Here is a 10,316-nt window from a genome sequence, read left to right on the forward strand (position 1 = left end):
AACTAAAGAGACTGTTGATTAATGGTATAATGTTGTAAATAATCTTCAAAATACATCTTGAATGCCCTTACAATAATTCGTTTTTTCAAAAGGATATTAATAATTGCAGTTAAATTATGGTAACCACAAACTAACTATGGTTTTACTGCTGTAAACATAGTTTGACCATGATATTCATAGTAGAAATGTTATGCAAATGATAATTAATAAGCCAAAAACATTATCGTTACAAATGCAGGCTAATAAAGCCCTATAAAGTGATTCTTTTAATTAATCGTAAACTAGTAAGTACTTTTATTGTTGTTTATGAATGTGAAATATAAAAATAGGTTTAATATATTCAATATATTTTTCTTTTTTGTTTTTATCAATTATAATAATCCACATCAAAATTACGAACGAAACCGTGTACTAAACCGCAAATATAATGAATGTCTGACCAATTAGTAGCCAAGACACTTAAATAAATAAATAAATAAATAAATAAATAAATAAATAAATGTAACCCTATTTACCTCGTGCTAAACATAGTATCTGGGCGCAGTTGTACAGCTTGCTCTGCGTGGGAAATTACAAAATTTAAAATAATAAAAATTATGAATTTTAGGATCTAAACCTGAGTAGCGTAAAGTGACGTCACACCTATTGAATATTCATGAACAAAAAAAAACTGACCAAAAAAAAAAGAATTACTCCGAGGGGAAAATTTCTTTGGAATTCTTTAATAGATAAAATTAATTGGAAAAAAGCTTGGCTCTTACCTTACAAATTGTGTGTTCCCAACAAAGTTAAAGAACTACATTTAAAAGTTTTACACAATATTTACCCCACAAATGAGATTGTTTCTAAATTTGGTAATTCTAATTCAAATTGTGTCTTTTGTAAATCAAGCATCGAATCAATTGATCATCTTTTTGCCAAATGCCCACATGTTAATATGTTTTGGTCTGATTTATCTGTTTATTTTTCATCAAAATGTAAGTTTAACATTAATTTTTCCATGTGTGATATAATTTGTTACTTTTATCATGAAAAACATGACATAGAATTTATAGGTAATTTATTTATTTTATTGGGTAAATATTATATTCATAAATGTAAATTTTCTTTATCAGTACCTAAGATGCAGAATTTTCTCTGTGACTTAAACTGTTTAATAACTACTCTACAAAATGTTTACAGCAAAAAAAAGTGTTAAAACTGTGAAATTTTATATAGACTTTATGAATATCGTTTAATTTGATAATCTGCCTCTGTACTCGGTAGTTTTTTCTTTTTTCTTTTTTTATTTACCTTTGTACTTGTTGTCATCCATTGTTATGATTAATATGTTTGTATTGTTAAAATACAAAAAAAAAAAAAACTGACCAGCACTCACAACGTCTGCCAGGTAGGCGTTACTTGGTTGAACGTCATGAAACTTAACAAATATTCATAAGCAAAGCCTTCGCAATAGTATGTTTCAGGGTTCATTTTCTTTCTCCGCTTTTCTAGTTAGGAAGTTCGATTAGTCAGGTCTGACCAGGTGTTTCCCAGCTCTACGGTTTGTGTGTGTGTGTTGTGAAGTTGAACAGCCGTTTCATTTCCTGGACCACAGAAAATGGCGTTTTGCCCAAACCATGAACGTCTTCAGGTGCTGTCTGGAAATTAATAAAAGTTTATAAACTCTGCACATATAAGTTACTATTGAAAGGTAAGTCCTATGCGTCTAATTCTGTCGATTTTAACCACGAAGGCTGATAAATCAAGTTGCTTTTCTGAATCGAAAACGAGCACAACCGAAACTAAAGCAGTCGTGGCTACGTTATTAGTTTGATATTAGTGTCTTTCTTCTGAATTGCTTCTATTCAGGTTCCCACATAACACAATATGGGTGTGTGTGGAATCCAGACGTCGTTAAACATCCAGAATTTTGTGTTTTTCTCTTACAGTTGACTAGAAATGCTTATATTTGTCCTCCTGCTGCTGTGTCATTTCACGTTATGTGGACACTGTGCGTGTACGAGGAAAACCCTTCAGATAGGAGCAGAACAAGAGAGTGAAGGTAAACAGTGTTTTAAAACAACCTTTAAACACTTCAATGTTTTTTTAAACCCAATGATGAAACTACTATTTACTGTTAACATACTGTTATTGAAATGCCATTTGAAATCCTGTTGTTCAGGTTTTATAAATTACGATTTGTCGTGTGTTTATATATATATATATATATATATATATATATATATATATATATATATATATATATATATATATATATATATGTATGTATGTATATGTATATATATGTGTATGTATATGTATGCCTGTTTATAACACACACGATAAATCATAATTAGGAAAACCTAGAAACATTGTGATCTGAACATAAACAACAGAAATGCCTTTGTGTGTGTGTTTGCGTGTGTGTATGCGTGTGTGCGTGCGTGTGTATGTGAGCACATGCAGCTATGGGAAAGTTATGTAATAATGAAAATAAATGACAATTGTTCATTAGTCATTAGTCTTTTTTTGTCAGGATTATTTAAGTTCATTTCACCAAAATATTGCTTTTTTAACTCTGAAGTTACAACCTTGTTATTTTGTTGTCTAAAAATAAAAATAAATGTAAACATATATTTCACTTTTTAACGTAATCTTCCTGCAACGGATGGAGATGCAACTTTTTTTGTATATAAAAAAAACTTTGTTTTTAATTTAGAAATATAGTTAGGAGTTTATATATATATATATATATATATATATATATATATATATATATATATATATATATATTTACATATTCACACATGCACATTAGGGCTGCACAATATTACAGTCGACCAGGAGGTACGGAATTGTATTTAATCAAAATCGTTATATGGTGGCTATATGGAATTTACATGATTCATGCAAAAAAAAAAATTTCTTTCTTTCTTAATTTTTGTCTTGTTTCTAATCCAAATATCTACATTTAAAAGCGAAAACAAGATTATTTTACTTACCAGATAATTTCCTTAAAACAAGCACAAAAAAACTCGTAATTTTAACTTATTTCTTCTGATGGTGAAAACTAAACAGTATTTTTACTTGACCTAAAATAATTTTTTCGATATTTGATCAAGAAACAGGACGAAACAAAGTAAGAAAAGCATTTTTTTGCATTGTGATTATTCAACTTCTGTCCCTGAATACTGTTAGGCTCCCCAGAGAATCTTTCGAAACTGTATTCATACCACAATATTATTGCAGAAAAATAAAACATTCAAATATCAGATTTTCCAATACCGTGCAGCCCTAATATATACAGTTGAAGTCAGAATTATTAGCCCCTCTGAATTATTAGCCACTCTGTTTATCGTTTCCCTAATTTCTGTTTAACAAAGAGAAAATATTTTTTGAACACATTTCTAAACATAATAGTTTTAATAACTCGTTTCTAATAACTGATTGATTTTATCTTTGCCGTGATGACAGTAAATAATATTTGACTAGATATTTTTCAAGACACTTCTATACAGCTTAAAGTGACTCTTAAAGGCTGAACTATTTTAACTAGGCAGGTTAGGGTTATTAGGCAAGTTATTGTATAATGATGGTTTGTTCCGTAGACCAGTGTTTCTTAACTGGGAACATTTTTAGTGGGTCGCGGAGTGTGAAGCAAAAAAAACAAGAAATGTTTAATGTTTAACTTATTTTGACTTTTATTTTGAAATGCGTGTACAACAACCCTACCGTTTGACATGTGAAATTTCATTTAATTATAGCAACAAATATGCCGAAGCGCAGGTACGACCCTGAATTTGTAAAGTATGGATTTACATATATTGACGACAAAAAAGACTTAAAGCCTCAGTGTGTCATATGTAGTGAGTTGCTCTCACAATAGAGCACAAAACCTTCTAAATTAAAATGACATTCAGAAACCAGACAACATGTTTTATTAATAGTTCAGTTTAGTTCATGGTAACTGAACCTTTCCTTACCCTAACCACCGTTAACAGTATTTGACGTTTTTGTATTATTTTTATAATTTGATACATTTTGTTAAATGACAGCAATAAAGTATTGTTTATTTGTAAGTCTTGGTGTTTTTCTTATAATTTATTTGTCACTACTTGTGTATGTTAACAAATAAATACAAATTAATTATAATTCCTATAACTGCATTATAGTTACTAAAAATTTGGGTCGCAGCTTGATGACCATGTAGAAATGTGGGTCCCATGACCAAACCAGTTGAGAACCCCTGCCGTAGACTATCAAAAAAAATACAGCTTCAAGGGGCTAATAATTATTTCCTTAAAATGACTTTTAAAAATTAATAACTGCTTTTATTCTAGCCGAAATAAAACGGATAAGACTTTCTCTAGAATAAAAAATATTATCAGATATACTGTAAAAATGTTCTTGTTCGGTTAAATATCATTTGGGAAATATAATAAAAATATATAAATACATTTAAAGGGGGGATAATAGTTCTTACTACAACTGTATGTGTGTATATATTGTGAAAGGGTACAACATTTTTTACATGTTTCATAAACATTTTGCCCTAATATATTTTTTTATTTTACTATACATTATTATAAGTTTTGATTATTGTTATTTTGAGACTTTTCATATATTGGCAACGTTTAATCACATTTAATGTGTTTATTGGTGTTTAGTGTTTGTTGTGGACCAGGAGGCCAACACATTTTTAGGACGCCACCTGTTGTTCAACCGCTTTGACTTTGAGATCTTTACCCCGGGTAATCTCGAACGGGAGTGTATCGAGGAGATATGCAATTACGAGGAGGCTCGGGAAGTCTTCGAGGATATCCCCAAAACAGTTGAGTAATCCCATCATTACTAATGAATCAGCATTTTATTCATTACACAGCCTGCCACTTACCACTCCTACACTGTCATGTGTACTTGCCCATGGGTTGGATTTGGGCAGATAAGTCTTGTTTTTGCGCACTACAAATGGCAAATGATTACTGTGAATGTAATATGAAAGTGTGTTTGGAGCAACACACTCCCTGCACTCCCAGATTATGTGTTTTTAATACAGCCGCATTAGCAAACACCCATTTGTTGATTCCATCTTGGACTTTCATTTAATTCTCTCTTTATTTGGTTTGACAGAATGACTTTTGGAGGACATATACAGAGGGTGAGTACCGTCACACATACAGATGAAAAAACCACACTTGACAGAAACTGTATGAAATGTTGTCAGTTAAATATTTATCTACAAAAAAAACCTGTTCATCTACATGTCTTTGCATTTTGTCTATTATATACACTTTGCTTTCATTTAGTGATGATTACCATCTTATGCTTCTCAAGGGCGCTTTGTTTTAAAAAATAATTTAATGATTAAATATAATTTAATTTAAAGTTATATTTTGTTTTTGTAAAAATATTTTAAAATTATAGTCTCTTTCTGTGACCGTAATGCTGATGTCTTCAGCATCAGCATGATTTTTCTGCTCAATAAATTATTATTATCACTATTAAAACCAAATTTAGCTGTTTTGTTTAAGGAATAATTTAAAAATATATACATTTATTAAGCATGTAAACATTAATTTGATAAAAAGAGCTAGTAAAATTGTAATACTTGTGCTTGTAATATTACAAACTTATAACAGTTTCAAATAAGATATTATTTGAACTTTGTTTCATTAAATAATAATGTTTTCTGCATGAACGATTAAATAAAAATTAATCTTCGCAATCACATGAATTAATTAAATTTTTAAATATTTCAAAATTGAAACTATTTAAACTTGTTTGGGGTAATTTATGCACAAAGCATCAGGATCATCATCAATATATTCAGTTTCAAAGAATGCATGTGCAAAGTACTTTTAATAATCATCCTCATATCATAATAGTAGTTATTTTATATATGTGTTATTGTATTATTAGATACTTAATAACTTGTTTCCGTATGATATATCTTTTCATAGCTAAGGGTGAGTCCCAGTCAAAAGTTGACGTAATAGTTTTGCTGGTGGGCATCATCTCCGCTGGAGTCTTTATCATTATTATTGGCCTCCTCATCTGGTATTTCTGCCAGGGCAGGAATAAAAACGATGGTTTCCGGGGGTAAGTCTTAAATCTAACATATAAAATAATGTAAAGAAGTTAGAACACCCCATTGAATTCCATTGTTTTCTTTATCTGGACATCATTCAGTTTGGACAGTAAAGCCAGAAAAAGTGGAAAAGTTGTGGGTTACAAACTTGGGACCCCCTTACTGCCAACATAAGGATTAAGAGAGGAAGTAGTAGTCAGACACTGCTAATCAATCAGTCATGTGCAAGCAAGTGTGTGCACCCTTATAAAAGTAGAGGTTTAGGCAGTTTGTTGGTCTAGAGCTTTCAAGTGTGTTTAAGGTTTAGTTCACCCCTAAAATGTAATTATGTGCCAAACCCCTGAGACTTTCAGTTTGTCTTCGAAACACAAATTAGGAGATTTTACATGAAACGAGAGAGCTCCCTTATCTTCCATATACAGCAAAGTTCCTGACTTATTCAAAAATACCAAAAAATGATCCTCAAAACAGAACATATACTTTCAGTGCTTCTATCAGCATATTATCAAGATACAAGAATACGTTTGTACAACAGTTACCACCTGTACAATGTGCTTTTGCTTGGCATTAATGTTGTTTTTTTCATGGTGCTGCTCCATATGCCTTGAATTGCCCCAAGGTGACAAAAGAACATTTTGGATAGGTGGAGCAAAGACACAACACATCCAGCAACTTGATCTTCCATAGTTAAATGAATTTCAGAAACGTTGCACGTTTTCCTGCTATAAAGCATGTATTTATGTGGAAATGTAAATGATTGGACCCCCCCCTTCAGAACTGCCTTAATCCTTTGTAACAAAGATTCAACAAGATACTGGAAATATTCCTCAGAGGTTCAGTTGCTGCAGATTTGTTGGCTGCACATCCATGATGCGAATCTTCCATTCCACCACATCCCAAAGGTGCTCTATTGGATTGAGATCTGGTGACTGTGGTGGCCATTTGAGTACAGTGAACTTGTCATGTTCAAGAAACCAGTCTGAAATGATTCACGCTTTATGACATGGTGCGTTATCCTGCCGGAAGTAGCCATCAGAGGATGGGTATACTGTGGTCATAAAAAGATGGACATGGATGGATGCGGCGTTGACATGATGCTCAGTTGATATTGATGGACTACACCATTATACCACCAGTATGAATCGTTGATATAAGGCAGGATGGATCCATGCTTTTCTGTTGTTGATGCCAAATTTGGCCAAACCTACCGTCTGAATGTTGCTGCAGAAATCGAGCAGAATTAGACCAGGCAACGTTTTTCCAATCTTCTATTGTCCAGTTTTGTTGAGTCTGTGTGAATTGCAGCCTCAGTTTCCTGTTCTTAGCTGACAGGAGTGGCACCCGGTGTGGTCTTCTGCTGCTGTAGCCCATCCGCCTTGGACGTGTTGTGCGTTCAGAGATGCTCTTCTGCAGACCTCGGTTGTAACGAGTGGTTATTTGAGTTACTGTTGCCTTTCAGTCAGCTAAAACCAGTCCGTCCATTCTCATCTGACCTCTGGCATCAACAAGGCATTTGTGCGCACAGAACTGCCGCTCACTGGATATTTTTACTTTTTCAGACCATTCTCCGTAAACCCTAGAGATGGTTGTGCGTGAAAATCCCTGTAAATTAGCAGTTTCTGAAATGCTCAAACCAGCCTGTCTGGGACCAACAACCATGCCACATTCAAAGTCACTTAAATCCCCTTTCTTCCCCATTCTGATGCTCAGATTTACATGCATGCAGATCGTCTTGACCATGTCTACATGCCTAAATGCATTGAATTGCTGCCATGTGATTGGCTGAAAAGAAATTTGCGTTAACGAGCAGTTGGACAGGTGTACCTAATAAGGCAGCCTGTGAGTGTATAATACAGAATAACAAAATATGGCAATGTTAGATTTTTCCAATATCGCGCAGCCCTAGTTTAAATACAAGATCAATGTAGCTAATTCTGATGCTCTCACCGATGTGAATGTGCAATTAACAATTTTCAACTGAACCAACCATTAAAACATTACAAATCAAGATGCTATAATAGTGCAGTCAAAGTCCAGACCTCATCCTGAAAACCTGGCAATGCAATAGGGTGTCCAAACTTTTTCACAAAACTGCAGGTTTGAGAGATTCATGCTTAAAGAGTTTGTCTGATTGTGATGTTTAATGTCTTTGAAATGAAGCTCCTTCAGACGTCGATCCACCCGAAGCAATGCCTCGGTAATCATCCGCAGACTGGAAGAGGTTTCTCTGCATCCTATTCCTCCCGCAGAGGCCAGTGCAGGTTTACCTTCATACGAACAGGCTATTGCCATCACTGGACCACATGATGCTCCGCCACCACCATATCCTGGGTACAAATACACTTCTACCCTTACATAACCTCTCTGTCATGTTTATTATGTCATACAGTCTCTAATTACCATCTATTTGTCATATCTTAGCATTTAAAAAAGCTATTTTAGTACACTTAATTGCCAGAACAGGCACGGCTCATGCATGCAATTACATTAATTGTAGTCATTGTTTGTTTCTAAATGCTTAATGTCTCAAAAACGCCAATGTAGTTTAATTGTTTATAGTGTATTAAAATGGTCACACATCTAATTCTGCATATCTAACGTCTATCTACAGTTCCAGGCCAGGAAGTATGAGACGATAACCAATCACCGCGATGAATGGATGGACTAAACGCCTATTTTCTTGATTATGAACTGAACAATTTTCAACCAAAGGCTTTTGGATTTAATTCCCTAGGATAAGCTACTAATATACATATTGTCCTGCAGAACTACACTACAGCTTTTAGCTTATCATGAATTAAAAAGCAATGGAAATGAAATCACCGGATAGTTCTGAAGAGTATAGATCAGGGGTGCTCAATCCTGTTCCTGGAGATCTACCTTCCTACAGATTTCAGTTGCTACCCATATCAAACACACCTGCCTGTAATTATCAAGTGGTGTTCAGGTCCTAATTAATTGGTTCAGGTGTGTTTGATATGGGTAGCAACTGAAATCTGCAGGAAGGTAGATCTCCAGGAACAGGATTGAGCATCCCTGGTATAGATCATAGGACTCAAACTCGGTCCTGGAGGGCTGCATCTCTGCACAGTTTTGCTCCAATCCTAATCAAACAAAGCTGATGCAAATAATCAAGGTGTTCAAGACTACTAGAGACTATCAAGCAGGCGTGAGTTGGAAGTTTTTGGAGCTAAACTATGCGGAGCTGCGGCCCTCCAGGAATTGAGTTTGAGACCATTGGTATAGATAGTCATAACTTTTAAATATAAAAAGTATTATAATTGTGTTTACTTTAAAAACATAATTAATTAACAGTTTTGATATTAATTATTGTATCAATAAAAAGCCAGATCGTATAGTTTAACTTATTTTTTCTTCTAGGGATTTAATGAAGGACACAGCATCGTTTTATCTTTTTTAATCCTCTGTTACAGAGATATAGTGAAATGTGACTTGCTATTTAGTATTTACTGGATCAATATTTGTAATAATTCAGTAATCAGAGCAAGATTACCTCCTCTAACCTCAAGACACTACTCAGGCTGTGTTTTTGGTGCAAAACCGTGTACATATAGATGAATGAATTCTGCTGCTTTGATCTTATTTTGATTTAATTTAATTCTACTGGCAGATGAAACTGTTTTGCGGAGTTATGAAACTGCACAGTTGCATTAGTGGTTTCTGGAGGCTGAAGCGTGTCTTTTACTTGACAGCACGTCAGCTCTGATGTTATCGTCATATATTACTAGCCTTCATAATAAACTTCTTCCTTTGTTGACAAATTTTGCATGTTAATGTTGTCTTGCTACATCCTGGAGCATAATGAAAGTGTGGAAGATGCATATCGACAACAAAGAAGCCTTTTCGATGCAAATGATTAGTACAAATATAATGACACTGTGGTTGTGGTCAGGACAAGTGTTGGGGAAGGTTACTTTTGAAAGTACTGCATTACAATATTGAGTTACTCCCCAAAAATGTATCTAGCTGCATTACTTGGTTATGTTTTATGGTGAGTTATGTTACGTTACTTTATCTGACCTGGCTGATGCTTGATCTCTTTCAGGACAGGCAGGTTTTTTTTTGTTTGTTTTTTTTCTTGTTATATTTTTTTATTTGAGGAGTTGTGCATTTAAAAAAACACAGTGTAGCCTTCATTTATTAAAACAAGACATTAAAAATGTAGGATAATGTTGTCTACTAAGAACGTCCTGACCCAAGAGCTATATAAATAAATTAATTAAAG

The 10,316-nt window shown here is 33.6% G+C and overlaps 2 protein-coding genes across 12 annotated transcripts in view; one reads left to right on the forward strand and one right to left on the reverse strand.

The window, feature by feature from the left end:
* wt1b (WT1 transcription factor b) overlaps positions 1–10,316 on the reverse strand; it is a 117,397-nt gene that overhangs the window by 73,766 nt on the left and 33,315 nt on the right. The gene's annotated exons all lie outside the window — the stretch shown is intronic.
* Positions 1,453–9,852, forward strand: prrg4 (proline rich Gla (G-carboxyglutamic acid) 4 (transmembrane)). 4 transcript variants are annotated; one of them, XR_012393675.1, is made up of 8 exons: positions 1,453–1,693; positions 1,932–2,044; positions 4,650–4,813; positions 5,113–5,140; positions 5,943–6,081; positions 8,231–8,401; positions 8,682–8,922; positions 9,077–9,852. XR_012393675.1 is itself a non-coding variant. In NM_001017637.2 (7 exons), exons 2-7 carry the CDS (start codon positions 1,942–1,944, stop codon positions 8,707–8,709), a joined length of 633 nt encoding a protein of 210 aa, NP_001017637.1. In that variant the 5' UTR covers positions 1,535–1,693; positions 1,932–1,941; the 3' UTR covers positions 8,710–9,852. The 4 variants fall into 4 exon arrangements, 1 of the variants encoding a protein (NP_001017637.1); XR_012393673.1 differs by having other exon boundaries at positions 9,095–9,852; XR_012393674.1 differs by having other exon boundaries at positions 8,682–8,909.

The sequence above is a fragment of the Danio rerio genome, chromosome 18, assembly GCF_049306965.1.
Source record: "Danio rerio strain Tuebingen ecotype United States chromosome 18, GRCz12tu, whole genome shotgun sequence".
In the NCBI taxonomy this organism is placed as follows: domain Eukaryota; kingdom Metazoa; phylum Chordata; class Actinopteri; order Cypriniformes; family Danionidae; genus Danio; species Danio rerio.